The 17,267-nt window shown below is 42.4% G+C and overlaps 1 protein-coding gene across 4 annotated transcripts in view; it reads left to right on the top strand.

Annotated features, from left to right (window-relative positions):
- The first annotated feature begins 16 nt into the window (after positions 1-16).
- Positions 17-17,267, top strand: part of GTF2E1 (general transcription factor IIE subunit 1) — a 51,207-nt gene continuing 33,956 nt past the window's right edge. The window contains exons 1-3 of one of the 4 annotated variants that reach the window (XM_034074457.1): positions 17-131; positions 1,196-1,243; positions 6,966-7,443. In XM_034074457.1, coding sequence (XP_033930348.1) covers positions 6,996-7,443 — 448 coding nt within the window. In that variant the 5' untranslated portion in view covers positions 17-131; positions 1,196-1,243; positions 6,966-6,995. Of the gene's footprint in view, positions 132-231; positions 256-1,195; positions 1,253-6,965; positions 7,444-17,267 lie in introns of those variants that run through there. The other 3 variants (XM_031043625.2, XM_005143027.3, XM_034074458.1) reach the window with 3 other exon arrangements.

Genomic DNA, 17,267 nt, shown 5'->3' with positions numbered 1-17,267 from the left:
GGCTCCCATTGGATGGTGCTCTTGTTGGTTCTATGGGCACGGAATGCGCGTCGCGCTGTGACGTCAACAGCGTGCGCGGCTCTGAGGCTGGGAGCGGCGCTCAGAGTGGGCAGAGCTGCCGGCGGCTGCAGGTCAGTGCCGGCCCCGGGAAGCGGCCGATGTGACCCTCCTCCTGCTGCGGACCCACAGCGGCCCCACTGGCGGTTCTCGGTGTCTCCTCGCCGGCCTGGGGCCTCCTGAGCCGCCATTTACCCGGTACCGCTGGCGGAAAGAACCAAGCGCCCTCTCCCCTGCTCCCCCCCTCTTGGCCCCGCCGTGGTGGGCTGAGGCGGCTCCTCAGGAGCCCCCGGCTCGGTCCTCCGTGCCCCCATGCCCAGTTGTTTTGGGTTCGTGTTCTCGGGGTTCGTGTTCCCCGAGTGCTCTCCGGCTGGGCCGTTGGCCTCACCGCTCGCTTCGCCTCAGGCTCGGTGCCACCGTGTGCCCCTTCTCTGGCGTGGTTTGGAGGGTTTCCTTGATTGTTTGGAGTATTTTCTTTAGGGAATACTGTCTAAGCCCCTTTCCCTCTGTCTCCTACAGGAGTCTGTACAATTGAATGTTTAAAAATCAACGTGTAAAAGTGGGTATGGAATAGGAAGGTGTGTAGGTAGCATAAGGGGTTCTCTGCTTTGCTTGGCTTTAAAGCTTAGTCTGTTACAACGTTCTATGAAATCTATGTACTTATTGTGTAGCTAGCAGGGCCAAGGTAGTGGTTGCTCCGCTGTACTGAGCACTGATGAGGCCGCACTTCAAATCCTGTGTTCAATTCTGGGTTCCTCACTGCAACAGAGACATTGAGGTGCTGCAGTGGGGCCAGAGAAGGGCAATGGAGCTGGTGCAGGGCCTGGAGCACAGTGTGATGGGGAATGGCTGAGGGACCTGGGGAGTTCAGTCTGGAGAAGAAAAGACTCAGGCTGCCCAGAGCAGTGATGGAGTCACCATCCTTGGAAGTGTTCACACGTTGTGTAGACAAGGCCCTCAGTGACATGGATTAATGGTGGTCTTAGCAGGGCTGGGGTAAAGTTTGGACTTGATGAGCTTAAAGGTCTTTTCCAACCGAGTTGATTCTGTGATTTGTAATCTCAAGGAAGTTGCAAAATTAGGGGAATCTGGGTCGTAACTGGCACTGTAACAAATCTAGCTCATCCCTTTTTTTCAGGTTTGACCACCAGCTGAGCCTGTATGGTGAAAGCATTCAGTTCTGCAGGTCAGCAAGGTATTTTTTTGTGTGTGTGTTAGCTTTGTTCTGGCATCACGAGCTTGCTGGTTCCTTGTGAAGCAGATGTCTTGTATAATGGCCCTGAGCTGTTAAATGGATCCAGCTGTCACACTTGTGTCCTTACAGGTGGTTCCGAAGGAAGATAAGCATTCTGAAAAAGGTCTTCAGCAGTGCATAGTTAAGGCACATTTTCACGTAATACAGGTGGCATATTTTTTCAGTTGCAAAAGGTGGAATTTCTTCTTTCATCTCTTCCCCTGCACTGGCATCCTTTCACATCTCTTGTTTCTCTCACTCATCAGACTTTTCTACTAGCTCATTAAACTGTCAAAAAATTAGTAAAAGGGGTAGTAAAAGAGGTATTTTTATGCCTTTTAGTGATGCAAATCGGTGCACAGGCAGGTCTTCTGAATGCTAGAGCTGGCATGGGGGAGAGCAGAGGCGTGTGCTTGGGAGAGGAAATACCTTTCTGGCAGCAGTAAGGGATGATGGGAGTTTCATTCCTACCTTCTACATCCTTTAAGATACCATTTACAGCTTGATTTCATACAGGCTGCTTTAGTGAATTCTTCTAACCAAGGAACTGCATGAATGGTATCTTGTTACTTAATTACCTGGTGTTTTGTTACTTAGTTTTTCTGTTTCTTTATTGCTTAAATCCCTAGTGTATGCACTTGTTTGCTACACCCTGATGCACCAAAACATTTCTGAACCTAATACTTGCATAACTCTTCATCTGGAATTCCCAAAAATCAGACAGTAGCACTCATATCATCTATCATGATGAGAGGTGAGGTGGCCCAGGTCCCATTGAATGGAGGATGTGACAAATAATTATTTCTTCTTGTCAGAAACATAACAAGGAATGCTGGGGTTAAACCCCAGTGTACTTTGGTGTAATCATGACTACCTTAAGCTTGGTATTTGTGACAAGTGTTCTTACTTTTTTTTTTCCTTTAAAAAAACCCCAAACCCTACAAGCTGATTATGTGAGGGCTAATGCTGAGATAATAGCAGGTATTCTTCCACTGGTATAAATTCAGATTGAAGTGTAAATTGTAAGAGTTTCTGATGTCTATGGTTAAAATGTTCTAGTGGCTATACATTATAAATGAGTCACTTTAACATCTGTGCCACCTCATGGCGAAAGCTCACTGTTCTACACCCCTAGCCATGCTTTCTTCTCTGCGTTTTGTGTAGGCTCTACAGTGGTCATGTGAGTGATCCAGTTTTTAAACTTTCCTCCTTGCTCTCTCTCTAAAATACCCTATTTATGGCTTTTTGGCACATTAGTTTTTCACTTTTTATCAGCTTAATTCACCTTTCAGCATGAACAGGCAAGTGTCAAAATGAGCCCTGAATGGTGGGGGTTGTTGCTGGAGGCTGGGAAGGAAAAGAAAGATTTCTTTGTGGGAGGGAGGGTGTAATTAGACTTAAGGTAGAACAGGAAACTGTACCTTCACTATTCAAGCCATTGAGTTTGGCCTTCCATATGTAGTGCACTCCTAATTCTTTTGTCTACAACTGTAAATAGTTTGTTAATGCTAACATGTATTTGAAGGACTTCTGAGTACTGCATCTGTTTGTATACATGCCCATAGATAGTACTTTATTAATTTACTGACATCTTGCTATTGTCTAGGTCAGGTTTAGATTATGAATGTGACTGAGAATTAAATCCTGAGCCTGCATTGTGATGTATCTTGGCTGTTGCTTTTCTTTTTCTCGTTTTTTTTCCTGACAATGTCCCTTGGTGTTCATACATCATTAATGAAGTACAGGCATTATTAGGAAACAGATGCAGGTCCATTAAAACCTTGTTAGGAGATGTTATCATATTTCTTTGCACATGTAATTAATTCAGGCTTGACTTACTGCTTTGATAGAAGGTGAAATTACTGCTCAAGGTTGCAATGCTGAAGTCCTCTGCTTTTGAATTTTAAACTGATATTCTTGTGGCACTGGCTTACAGCTTGTGAGCTGCATCACTGTCTTTCTTGCCTGCTGAAAGGTGGTAAGGATTTGCAGGGCTTATACTGTAGGCTGGGATTCTTCATGGGTCCCTTTTTCTAGGGAAACAGCGTTAGTCCCTGGCCTGGAGAGTTGTGGAAGTGCTTGCCTTGTGCCATTGTTCTGTATTGTCTAGTTTACATTGATTATCAAGAATGATGTTGTGAAACATGTCATTGAGCCAGCCATACAGACCTTGTTCGAGCCCTTCCTTTTGATCAGTCTGGTATTAGGCCTTAATGTAATATCAGAACTGGTGCTTGCTGAACATGTGTCCGTGCTTATTTTTAGAGCTAAGTTAGATGTGTTCAGCACTGTTGACTTTCATGTAACAAAGCTTGACAAGGGTGGTCTTTGGCTTTATTTCTTGATTTTTTTCTTCTTTTCTGTCTTAAAGCTGCCACTAGTCCCTCGGTTGTCTCTCCCAGTGGCTGTCTTCTTCAGGATTTAGATCTTAATCTGTGTTAACTCTACTTTCTGAAGTCGAGATTAATGGGAAAGAATGGTTTGTGGTGTTTCTAGAATGTTTGCGTGTCTATATGTCCATGCCTGGAAGAAAATCGGTGTTGCACTCAAGATGCTCGCTATCACCTGAGGACATCACTAAAAACCTCCATTAGAGGAGGAGAAATAATTGTGTAAAAACTCCTGGTCTCATTAGGTGAAAAAAAATATTTTCTAGAGATTGACACTAAGAAATATTATTGAATCTTTAATTATTACTGAAAACCAAGGGGAAAGCACAAACTCTTAGTGGGGGTTTTATTTATTAGTCCCTTGTAGACCTCAGTTTAAGGTGTTGGAGTACGTTATTTGGGAAATTGTACTTTAAACCTGTTTTGAAAGTGCCTGTGGAAATCTGCAGCTGTCTTACCAGTGAGATTCTTGGAGAGAAAACGCTTTCTCTTGGCTCTCAGGTGAGGTATCCAGGGCGAGGTGTGCTTATTTAAACCCATTTTTCAGTGAGTGCCCAGTCACTGCAGGTTGCGTTCCAAGGTTTTGTGCAAGGGAATTTCAGGGAACAGTGAGAAGTGAAGGGATTAAAAACCTTTTGACTTTTAAAATCCCTCCTGGGGTGCTACCTTTTATTTAAAATTGATCTTTACATTAATGTTATACTGTGCTTAAACTGAGTAAGAGTTAATCAAATTCAGGCATGTGGCCTGCTTCTGCATTGACATTGTTTTGTGCTATCAGTATGTAGCTGACAGATACAGTCAAAAACAAGATTTATCTTTAAGTGGCTGAAAGACTGTAAAAATTCCAATGGAAACTGTTTTTCAAGGGCAGCATTTTGTGGTGGTGTTCAGATTAGGTCTGATGTACAGATTCAAAAGTACTGTATGACTAACTCATGATGGGGCATCCTTTATTGCTAATGCTTTTGATTTTAATGCAAACCTATCCTTTGTGTAAGAGAAATCATTATGTATCTGGCATGCAAAAGAAAGCTAAACGACTGTAGAAGTACTTGTTTCACAGCTAATTCATTCCATAATAAACATACTTTAATTTCCTTGAAGGGAAGCTGGAGCTGGAGATCCAGGCAGTTTTCTGTAAGCTATACTCAGCCTGCATGCTAGCAGTCGGTAAATGTGCAGTCTATTTCAATTTGAGCACTGTGAATACCATTTGGCCCTAAGTTAGAGAAGAAGAAAAGCTCAAGCAGGAAAGCATTTTAAAAGAAAAGAGTGTGGGTTTTTTTCTTACTCAAAAGGCAGAAAAGACAGGACAATCCACAGCCTAATTGCTTTGCAGTTGTACTGTGCTAACACTTGAGAGGAACGTACCACCTTAGCTGCAGAAGAGGGTCTGGAGAGTAATAAAGCTTCAGTGGGTAAGGTTGCTTAAAGTTTTTTGAGAGGGCAGTGCTTCTCTTACGAAACCAAAAATATCCAAGCAGGCAACTGTGATAAATGATCACAGATTTTTGAGTAGTCTTAGCTGATGGAAGTGAGTCATCAGCTGCTTGGTTACATGTAGAGCTTGGTGATTTCAGGGGGATGTCTTACTGCGGGGAATATAGAAAAGTTCTGTTTGTCAGAAAGGATATTGCAGGTTTTATGATAGTGATTTAGAAAACAGGATACCCATCCAGATCCTTTCTTCTGCTGTCAGTCTCCTCTTCCCTTTATTTGAGTCCCGAATGCTGGGGAGGTGCATATACAATGTGTGAAACATCTAATGACAGCGAAAGTTGAGATTGGCAGAGTTTTACTATTTATGGTATTGGTTCACAGATAAAAATTGCTTGGCAATGACGAACAAACAGAAATTAAGGTGTGGGGTTTTTTCTTCAGTTGAAGGAACCTTTTGCTTAAGAAGCAGTTATTCATATCCTGAACTAGCATGGGAGTCTCATTGTAAGAGGCTGCTTCAAATTTTATTTGAAGTTAACTGGAAGTACAGCCCCCTGAAAGGGTATTTCAAACTCACATATAATACATCATGCTGATCTTGAACCTTTCATATATGGGAATCCTAGTGCATTATGAGCAGAGGAGAAATTTTATTGCCTACAGACTTGAAAGAGTGGAGAGGAAATATGCAAAGCCACTCTGTGAAATGACAGCGAGCCTTTGTTCTGTGCCTTATGGTGTTGCTTCCTTTTCTCTCTCTAGTGGACAAAACTGGCTATTTCAGAAGAGTCACTGCTGTTGCTTCCCTGCTGGGGTTTGATTTTTGGCTATGTCTGTGGCAGGGGTGACAATCTGAGGAATTCTTTGCATTATATGGTCCTATATGCAATCCAGTGTATGCCCAGAAGCATATAGTTTTTGTGACTATTTGTGCCATTTGGTGTCAAGGTGAATTAAAATGAAGTGTAAATACAGTATTTAGAAATGACTGTCTTGTCACAGGCAACATGGTGAGCCCTGGTAACTATCTCAAAGGATACTTCTGGAATATTTCTTCTTTTTAAACACATCATCTTTTCATGTTCACTAAGTCTTCATTTTTACTTCATTTATCGTGCTGTATTATTCATGGGCTTTGTAAGGCCTAAATGTGAGACACTTCAGGTGAAGGATCAGTTCTTGTAAGGTCCTATTTGCTCATCTAAGATCAAGGCTAAAGCAGTCTGTGATGCAGGAGTTGGCAGTGCTAACAGTTTTCATGCTGCAGATGGTTGACTAGGGTCCATTTATAAGCAAGTAAAGAAAGTTATTTATTTGCATTGTGCAGCTGGGGGGTTTTGTTTGAGGGCATACCAGCCCTCATCTCTTCCCAGTGATGCCTGAGGAGTAGAAGCAGGCAGAGCTACTTATAGTGTGATAAAGTGATGTCAACTGGGGCCACAATACTACTCCACTCTTGGGCTGTGTTGAGCCCTCTCTTGCTGTAGCCTTTTTCTGCTCCTCCCAAGCAGCAAGTCTCAGCTGATCATGAAGCTGTCTCCTGGAGCTCAGCTTCAAGACAACTTTCTTATTCCAGCCCTATTGGCTGTAACTGAATACAAATGAAATCTGCTGTATGTTATGGCACCAACTTCTTTTGGCTTTAAGTTTTCATTTTGTTTGAATGAGAGGTACTATTTCCTAGTTCTACTTCTGTAGCAGTGTCATTACTAATACTCAAGAAGACAGTACAAGACTTGGGAAAGAGAAATGGGAAACACCCCATTATTTTCTTAAGTTTGAGATGAAACTTCTGAAGTTAGAAGACTAGCTAAGAATCTGTCTGCCTCTTTTCATTGCAGTATACGTGAAGCTCAGGATCTGAACCTGCTATGACTGACCCAGATGTTCTCACCGAGGTCCCAGCAGCCCTCAAACGCCTTGCCAAATATGTGGTGCGTGGCTTTTATGGCATTGAACATGCTTTGGCTCTGGACATTCTCATCAGGAACCCCTGTGTGAAGGAGGAGGACATGTTAGAGCTTCTTAAGTTTGATAGGAAGCAGTTGCGGGCTGTCCTCAATACCCTCAAGGGTGACAAGTTCATCAAATGCAGGATGAGGGTAGAGACAGCTCCAGATGGCAAAACCACCCGTCATAACTACTACTTCATCAACTACCGCCTCCTGGTTAACGTGGTGAAGTACAAGCTGGACCACATGAGGAGGAGGATTGAGACGGATGAGAGAGACTCCACCAATCGTGCCTCTTTTAAATGCCCCATTTGCTTCAGCACCTTCACAGACTTGGAGGCCAACCAGCTGTTTGACCCCAGGACAGGTAAGAGTACAGAGAACAGGTAACAAAATGCTCTTGCTGTCTCCTTTCTAGCTGCTGGACTTGAAGGAAACACTTCTTAGGGAAATTCTCTGGAGTTTGTCCGGAGCTAGAGGGCACTCTGTTTCTGCATGGGGCAAATGTTTCAACAAACTACAGATGTATACAGCCTTATGCAGACTGTACAGGCAAATAGCAGTGTTGCTAAAATGCTCAAGTGGCAAAGAGTAGGGAAACGGAGGTCTTACCACAGCAGCCTTCAGAGGTGAATAAAGCAGCCTGTCCTTGTTGGAAGCTGAAGGTTTTTCACTATAACCTGCTCTTGCTTGTAAACTGACTTCCTGGGAGTTTGCAGAGAGGGCATATGTTGAGTTGACTTTGGTCTGCAAAAGGTTTAAATTCAGAGATGGTCATGCAAGGAATGAGTTGCTACTGTTTCATTGTCTTCTGTCCAGTTCATTACACTGCACACCCTGGATTCCACAGGGTAAGGCAGTCTCATGGAAGTTAAAAGAAATTAATTAGACTTGTCTGTGGTTGAGAGTAAACAAGATCCTTTTTCAAGTCTGTGTGTCAGTCCCGGTGGGGCTGCAGATCTGTCTCATGCATATGAAATAAGAATCTTTTCTGGGTGTTACTGTCTACTGGGGCAGTTCAAATACTTTGTGCTTTGTGCCAGGGAAGAAAAGGAGGAACACCTGCACCTGATGAGATCCTATTTCACTAGTCTAATCCAGGATTATCTGGGGGGGGAAGGCAGGGAGCAGAAATAAGTAAGGCAGTTGGGAAGTCTGTCAGAAACGTTGGGGTGTTGTGCGTTGTGTCAGTTATCGTGATGGGAAACTAAAAACTCACTCTTTAGTGGTATTGAAGCTTTTAATGCAGGGTTACTGATGTCTGATCTGCTTTGGAGAAGGGCAAACTCCCAACAAATGTTCAGGCTTTTTCCCTCTTTCCTGCTTGCAGAGATCAAGAGCTGTGAAACTCTTTACTTAAACAGCCATGGAAATTATATTTAGTACTAGAGAAGCAGAATCCATGAAGTCAAGTAACAGTCATTGCTGGAATCCTGTGCAGCTCTCCAAGTAGGAGTTGCTCCCTCCCAGAGCACCAAAACCAGCAGTGCCAGCACAGAATTTTCCATACCACTGAGTATGGAAACTAGGCATGCTAGGTATAGTAATGTACCTGTCAGTGGCAGCCACAGTCATGGGTGTTGGGCTGAAGAGGAATTGCAGTTTGCTTCGGTAAGGAGAGTAGAGCACCTGTGCAGAGAACAAATAAAGTGGGGAGTGTGAGATGCTGATCCCAAAGGGACCTGTAACACTTTGCAGGTGAATCTTCCTGCCTCTGGGGGTGGTGATATCTAAGAGCAAAGAAGTGGCTGTCAAGGAGATGCAGAAGGCAATGCTGGGCTTTGGCTTTGACAGCAAGGCCTGTGCTCCAGGAGCTTGATAAGGTCAACCAAGGATTTGTCTACAGCACGGGCACTGGCTGTCTCCACAGTGTGAAATCATTCACTGGCACATGGAGTGTTTTGTGGTTTTGCTGATGGAAAGGTTGAGTTTTGTTTTCCCAGCAGTTTGATTCTGTCACTATTAATGCAAATAACAAGATAGCCAATTACCTCACTACTTTCAGTAAGAATATACCTGTGTAGAATTTATGCATATTGTTTCTCCTTTTCTAACACTTAAGTCAATGATAGTTTCATCTAGATAGTGCATGACGATACTGTTGCTTCACAAGAGCTTTTACATGGAATATCAGTTTGGATGGGGCTCTCCAGTTATTGTTTAGGAAGGTCTCATGCTGTCTCTAAACCATGAGTAAAGTGCTTGTTTTCATTCCAGGTGAGTAAGTGGCAATTTTTTTGTTCCACATTGTTAGTGAGAATGCCTGCTTTATATTGCAGAGGATTCTGTTGTTTGCATGTTTACTGCTGTGCTGGAATTCTGTGTTGGAAAAAAATGGGGCACCTTTGGGTGTCTCACAGAGAGAGCTAATGAGGACAAGGCATGTAGAGAAACAAGGTTTATTGCAGAGTGGCTAGCCATCCTTTTCCAACGACATCTTTAGCCCTTATCAGTGCTATACAGAAATCTCTCCCATTCATTGAAACCTAGGGCAGTGCAACTGCTGCAGGTTGCCTGAAAGCCACGTGAGTTTCAGTCACGGCTGACCAGAGCTGCTCCTAGGCTGCAGCCATGTTGATCAAATTTTGTCTGCAGGGACAAAACCTGTTAGCTCTTAGTGCAGGTAGAGCATGGAAGGCATCCTCTGCAGTAGTCTAGACTAAGCTGCACTTAAATTGGTGATCTGTTGTTAAAAGAAATCCTGCTTCATTGTCTGCTTTTTGTCCTTGTCACTCAGAGATTGGGATGATTTTAGATGTGCTGCGTTTTCTTCTGCTTCACTTTCCTCTTCTCTAGTTAGAACTCAAATGCAAACTCTGAGCACTTGGTGTAGAAAGAAAGGGTTAGAAGAGGAGGTTAGTACTCTTGCCCTTCCTTATTCAGTGATGGTGAAGAGGCTTCCAGAATGTCTCCATGACTGTAGTCATTCAATTGCAATTTGTGAATTAAGAGTGCTTGCAAAGAGCGTGTCTGTAGGTTGGATCCTTACTGCTCTTTAAATCTTACCACATCATCTGTGTCTCTCAGCTTTAGCAAAGGTCTGTTTTGTACAGGTTACCGGCTGTCAAATGGAGGCTTTTTTAGCTTGTGCCATTTGTGACTAACTTTGAAATAAATTAAGGTGTTTGGTTTTTCATTAGAGGATGTGATTATTTGGTTTCAGAAGGAGAGGAAAGAATTGATAGTAAGAAGGGTATATTTGCAGGGCACAGAGGTATAGATGTGCTTTGGTTGCTGTTTACCCTATTAATTTTGAAAGATCTTTTTAAACAGAGTATAAAGTTTTCCACTAAAGGTAATTTTGAATGTAGCTTTTAAAAGGTATAAGTATTACTTGGAGAGCGTGATGTCTCTATATATGATTTTCCCTTTTTCTGCCCTTAAACATCTCAACACAAAAAAAGCTCCGAAAACCTACTATGCTGTCAAAAGGTTGAGCAAGTGTCGTCTGCTACTCGTAGGAATTGTGTAATGTTAAAGAAACTGTCAGATGGTGGAAGTCAAGGTGACAAAAAAGCTGGAGTTTTGCTGCTGTCTCATGTCACAAAGGGATCTTTTGAAAAGTGAAAAAGAACATGTTGTGTTCAAGGAGTCGTTTGGTTTTCTGACCAATGAGTCTTTTGGCTCTTAAGCACAGCTTTGCCCAGGTCATGAGTTTTAGCCCCATCTATTCTGAATGAAGAGCTTCAGGTATCACACTTTCTCCCCAGTGGCAGTTTTACTGTTGCCTCCAAAGAAACAGCATCAGTAACTTCTGCTTTTAGAGGCAAGCAGCTTGGACACAGCCTGCTTTTACTTTGCAAACGTTTGCTATGGAAACTTGAAGCAAAGCTAAGAAGAACTTTCTGACTAAAGAGGTCACAGATTTGGGGTTTGCCTATTGAGCTGGCAGTGCTTTTGGCAGGAATTCGTGCAGCTGGGGATGTTACAGGTTGAGCAGACTGTTCTTACCTGCTTTTGTGTTTTGAGATCTACAGAAAGAAAAACACGAATGCTGTAAGAATGAAAAGTGTTACTTCTGGACTTGTGTTTCAAATGGGATGACAAGGAAAAGATACTATAGTTTTCCTAGAAGATCCTAATAGAAGCATTTGAAATGCAGATCACTGCCTTTCATTTCTGCCATTGCCTGCTGTCTGCCTGTGCTCTGATATTTCATCACTCTTTGTTCTGCATTCTAGCATTTGCATGAGCTGCTGTTGTGATGAAGCCTCATGCAGGTGAAAAGCTGCAGCCGTTAAATAAAGGCACTTCTTGAGGCAAGGACATACAAGAAAGAGTGTAACTGTAGCATTAAGAAAAGTCAGATCTTATAGAACATACTGTGAGTAATGCTGCTGAACTCTGTCTATTCCCAGACCTGGGCTGACAGGGAACACTGATACAAGAGATGCTGGGGTTTCAAGTGTTTCACCTAGAAATAAGGGTGTTTATCAGGCACTCACACAGACCTCTGGGCAGAAGTTTCTTCTCTGTGCTTTTAAATGTAGGAACTACAGAAATTTAGTTTCTGTAGGCCACTTCCTGAAATTGCAGAGCAGTCTCAGCAACTTCATACCATCTTGTGGATCTGATTCAAACTAAAATAAGCTTGGAGAATTAGATGCACACAAGCCTGTTGTGTGGAGTGTGGGAGCAGGACAGGAGGAGCTGCACTGGCTCTCCCAGCAGAGTGAGCTGTCTTTGCTCTGTATCTCTGGGCTTGGCTTGATTAATACATTAAATGTCACAAAACTGGAAATTATGTTCATGGATATGTGTCCTGTAACATGATTAATTGATTAGCTGGGGAAGGTCTCTCTGATGTATCCTGTGCTTATACCCTAATCATATTTGTAAATCTAGTGTAGTGTTGGAGTTGACTGTCACATTCAAGGTCAATTTGAAAGAAAGTATGTGACTAGAAACCGCAAAAGGGAGAGTGGGGTTGAAGTGAAGGAGTGAGAGAAATGAGATCCCACAGTGCATCACACCATTATTCGGTCCTGGATTTCCTTAGGTTTTCTAAATACCAAACTGTGTCAGGATACTCATCACCGTGTGAATTTGATATTAGAAAGAAAATATAAGGCTAGATGAAATAGCGTTTCCTCTGTGGTCTTCTACTCTTGCAATAGAATTTTTATCAAGTCTTGTGTTTCTATTAGTTCTGTTACTGTGATGAATATTTGTGATGCTAACAGTCAATTGTAACTACAGCTGGTCTCTCACATCTATACATTAATGTCCGCACCATAACATTCAGTTAGATAAGATGTGAATAATAGTGGAAAGAAAAGGATGGAAGACAAGTGATTAATGTGAATCAGGAAGATGATGCTGTTGGGATGTTCTTAATTGCAGTTGTAATCACTGGAGTCTTTTCTTGTTAGTGGAAATCATAGTAGCTAAATATTTGTCTATGCTTTGCCCTCCCACAGTTTGCTCTTGGTTTGGTGAATGATTTTGGATATAGCTATCTTACTGTTACTGCAAATGCACTGTAATAGTAACATACTGGATCCCTTATTCTCTGCTGATGCTAAATTTAATTTGGGAAGAACAGATTGAAGGTGGCAGTATCGGTTTTGTAGAAGGGAAGATAACACCTTGAGTTTCATTTTAACCCTGCTTGTTTACTGCCAGCCTCTTGCATGTCAGATGTGTACTTTGTAACAGAATTGCACTTCATGTTTTCAGAGGCTGGTTTTCTGTACCTGTCACAAGGCACCTTTTATGTTGCATTCAGGCAGGCTCAAGGCAGCAGAGCATTTGTGTGGTTTTGGTCCTGTTACTGAGATTAGAAATTTGCCTAGTGTTTGATGTTTTTTGCTTTGGTCTTCTGTGTTGACTTCTAGAGCTACTGCCTTTTCTTCTGGGTGCTCAGCTTCTCTCGCTTTATCCCCTGTGAGCTCTTCAGAACACATCTGTCTTCTCTCTTGTTTTGAATATCCACTTCCTCAGGCAAGTTCTGCACTAGCTTCAGATCTTTCTCATCTGATTCAAATGACTTTTGAGCCTGTCCTGTCTAGTTTGTAAATTTTTCCTTATGCTTCCCTTCTCCTTGTTTTTTTGCCTTGCCTTTTCTTGTGGAGCTCTTGTCCATTTCTGGTACATCTCTTTTTGTGTTTTGTCCCTGCCAGCCATTAGAAAAATGAAATCACTTATAGAATCACAGAATGGTTTGAGTTGGAAAAGGCCTTAAGATCATCCAGTTCCAACCCCCTGCCATGAGCAGAACACCCCACACTAGACCATGTCACCAAAGGCTCTGTCCAACCTGGCCTTGAACACTGCCAGGGTTGGCTCATTCACAATTTCCTTGCGCAACCCATTCTAGTGCCTCACCACCCTCACAGTAAAGAACTTCCTTATATCCAACCTGAACTTCCTCTGTTTCAGTTTAAACCCATCACCCCTTGTCCTATCACTGCAGTCCCTAATGTAGATTCCCTCTTCAGCATCCCTGTAGAACCCTTCAGACACTGGAAGGCTGCTCTGACGTCTCCACACAGCTTCTCTTTTCCAGACTGAACAGCCCCAACTTTCTCAGCCTGTCTCCATATGGGAAGTGCTCCAGCCCCTGACCATCCTTGTGGTCCTCCTCTCTCTTAGAGCTATTTATTCTTTATATCTACACTACTTAGTCAATCCTGTTTGATCTTTATGCTGTTGATTCTTGTCCTTTGGGTTCAGTGATTTTCAGAACAGGTGTTCTGGGTAGCTTTGGCTACCATGTACGATGTGTGAATGTGCTATATATTACTACTACAACAATTTACAGCTTTTTACCAGCTAAAATGAGGACTATAAAAGGCTTATTTATTCTGACATACCAGAAATTTCCCTTGAATAAGAAAGGATTCAGAGCAGTTCCATTTTGAACAACTTCAAGGTCTGTGAAGATTTGGTTGTTGTTAGCTCTCCAAGTGTCTGTAAAGCCCATCAGTGTGATTTTTCTTCTTCCTTGACTTTACAGGCACATTTTGTTTGTCTGTGCTGCCACTGAGAGCTTTTGGCAGACACCAAGAGAATGAAACTGCCCATGTTCTGCTTAGTTTCTCTGTTTCTGTTCAGACTTCTGGTAAAAGCTCCAAGAGTATTCCTGTCAGCTTTACACTGCTTCAGGGTGATAAGGCTTGGAGCCACAGGGAAAGGAAAGCTGAGAAAACAGATCAGAATTAATGCATGCTTCACTAAAAGGAAGAATACTCTTTGGAAGGACTTAAAAGGGATGTGTAGGTTATGTCTGTGACTTGAACTCATTCCCAGTGGGTTGGACATGCTGCCTGAAAGATACCCATCTAGTCTAACCATGGAATTCCCAGCTTGGTGGAGAAATAGGTGAAGGTAGTGTTAGAGCCTGTGCTGTGCAGAGCATCAGACCAGAGGGTTATAAGCCACTGGAGTAGCTCAGAAAAGCTGATGCCTGTAGTGTGCTGGCTGGTCTCTTCCCTGTGTTCCACGCTGACCTCTGGTTGGTGTGTTGTCTCTTAGATTAAAAATAAGGATCTGATAAACGCATGCCATGGCTTAGAGTATTTATACCTTCTTTTTGTCTGCAAAGGGCATTTTATTATTAGAAGTGCAAGAATAATTGCCCTTCCAGTAAAGGTTATCACTGTAACGTTTCTCTTGGCTTTGCAAATTGAAATAGATAACAGCAAGAAGATCTCTGTAAAATCTGTGAATACTGCTAAGCTGTTTGCAGTGATAAAAGCTGGACTGCAGCATTCCCATCTTTTGCTCTAGTAACTTGCTGTTCTTTTGAAACTGCGTCCTTGGTAATACCATCTGCAGTGTGTCATCCTTTTAGGTATGGGTATCTGAAGTCAGATCAGGAGCTCATGGAGAATCCTGTTACCTGTGTTGCAGTCTCTCTGCTGTTGGGTGCAATTTGAGGGTATAGTATGTTGGCTTAGATGGTATTTTGGCATAGTCTTCTTGGTTGAAGTAAAAATAAAGTTCTTTAGTTTCCTAATGAGCTTCCTTTAGATATTCCCTCTGTCCAGTTGCATCTCTCTCTGCTTACTGGCTGGCTTAATGTATCCACAGTGGAACAGGAAGAACAACTCCGTCAGCTCAGAGCTGCTGAGGTTGTGTCTATGAACTGGAGCAGAAATAGATCTTACTGAGAAGAGGAAAGGATCTCTCTCTTTTCCAGTTTTATATTGAATACATATTAAATCCCAGTTGCTTCTGAGCAATCCGTCATTTGCTGTGTCTTATGCACTCCATTGAAAAGTTTAATTTACCTGTTCAAGAGAAATGTCTTTGCTCAAATCTTCCGTACAGGATTTTTAATTTAGTTGGGCTAAAACTGGTGCACCCCAAAATGAAGGAGCCCCTCAGTGTTCCTCTACAGAATAAAAGGTGGTTCTGAAGGTGCTTATTTTCCAGTTTTCTTTTTTGTCTTTTGAAGACATTAAATGTTAAATTGCTCCCTTTCTTCAGTTGCAAACCCAGGTCAGCAGGAAGAGGAAGTTGCAGCATGAAATGTAGTTTGATATTGTTGTCAAATGTGGAAGCAAATTTGGCTGATATCTTTTGATTTTCCTGCAGCTTGCTATTTAAACTGTGCCCAAGCAATAAATGCATATAGATAATTCCACATATACATTGCAGGCGGTGATCAAGTTGTTATTTCACAACTGAATTACAGCACTGCTGTGTCCTTAGAGCACCTTCCATGCCTCATTCTTCATTGATAACCTGCTGTGGTCGTCTGGCAGAACTTATTAGCTTGTATCCCATATAGTGCTCTCTGAGCAATGTATTTCAAATTGCTGACTAGGCCCCTGGACTGCCTTTGCATAGCTGTACTTGGTCCTTGGCCAGGTAAAGCTAGTGTCTTTGGTTAAATTAAGATCAGAGTAGTACACCGTGTTGTGTTTTCACCTAAAGTGCCATCAGGGTAGAAGTCAGAGGCCCAAGTATGTCCATCTTGTACTTGAAGTGCATCTTCCAGCACACATTGCAGGTCAGGCGTGGTACTGATGTACTGTCAGTGTTGCCTTACAGGTCATGAGGTGGCATAGTGCTAACATAACTGTGGTGTCAGAAATGGTAAGTCAGGATGAAGTAACAGTGAAATATGACTGCTTCATGAATCTATAAAGAAGTCCTGTAAGATTGTTGGTAACAAGGGTTTTACAATGAAGTACTTAACCAGGTAGGTTCAATGAGTTTTGCTTCAAATATTCACAAGTTTTAGAGGATGAAGTGGAAAGTATCTGTGGTCATCTTGTAGTTCCTCAAGAAGTATTTTACTTAAGGTATATTTTTGTTCCCCGTTTTCTGCATGTACCTCTCAGATACACCACAGATGTGTCTTTCTCCTGTGTGGAGGCAAACAGCACAATCTTCTGGCCCATCTGAAGGACCAAAACATGATCTAAAGCAGGAAGACATAGAAGTCTTGAAAACATTACTAAGCTGTGCACAAACTCTAGAAGACAAATGAAAGGTGCCCACACTGGTTTGCTGAAGCCAATTCCATGGTTAGAGGAGTTCTCACTTCCTTGGTTTGGATGTTTGGAACGTTATAGTTTGTTTGGGTTTTTTTGAGGATGAAATGTAGGTCCTCTACAGATGGATCAGAAACTGTACCAGCTTGCATGCTGTTATACCCTGCCTTGCAAGGCAAAGTGTTCCAAGTTCAGCTGCTTCTCAGTAAAAGGAAGATGCATTCTCGGGTGGGCTTAAGATTTAGTATGTGTAGTGAAGTAATCTGTTTCCCCACCCAGCCACACCAAGGCCTGAATTGAGAATAACCTGATGAAAAGAGACTGTGGCAGAAGAGTGAAATCTCTTTCTCTTGAGGGATGCAAAAACAAGGAGAGTCTTCCTCTTGCCAGTCTGCTAAAGCACTGTTAGATGGGGAGGAGTGGGGTTTTGGTTTGGGGGTGTGTGCATTTTTGTTTAGGGATCTTTTTTTTGGTGGGTTTGGGTTGGGTTTTTTGTTTGCTTGGATTGTTTGGGTGTTTTCTTTGCATTTAGCTTTTCACATGTTAAAGACATGAATACATTAGTATGTGTTGAAGAGAAGGTCAAAGTTTATCTCTACTGCCACTTAATTCTGTACTCAGGAGATGCACATGGACAGTTTGGACAAATACCCTTTCCTGTTAATCTGTAACATTGCTAAAAAATTAACAACTTCCCCTCTGCCAACATTTAAGCTGTTTTTTTCTGCCATTATGTCAGTTCAGA

Source organism: Melopsittacus undulatus, chromosome 2 (genome assembly GCF_012275295.1).
Source record: "Melopsittacus undulatus isolate bMelUnd1 chromosome 2, bMelUnd1.mat.Z, whole genome shotgun sequence".
In the NCBI taxonomy this organism is placed as follows: domain Eukaryota; kingdom Metazoa; phylum Chordata; class Aves; order Psittaciformes; family Psittaculidae; genus Melopsittacus; species Melopsittacus undulatus.
The sequence above is the reverse complement of the archived record's forward strand: the minus strand, read 5'-3'. Positions and strand labels throughout refer to the sequence as shown.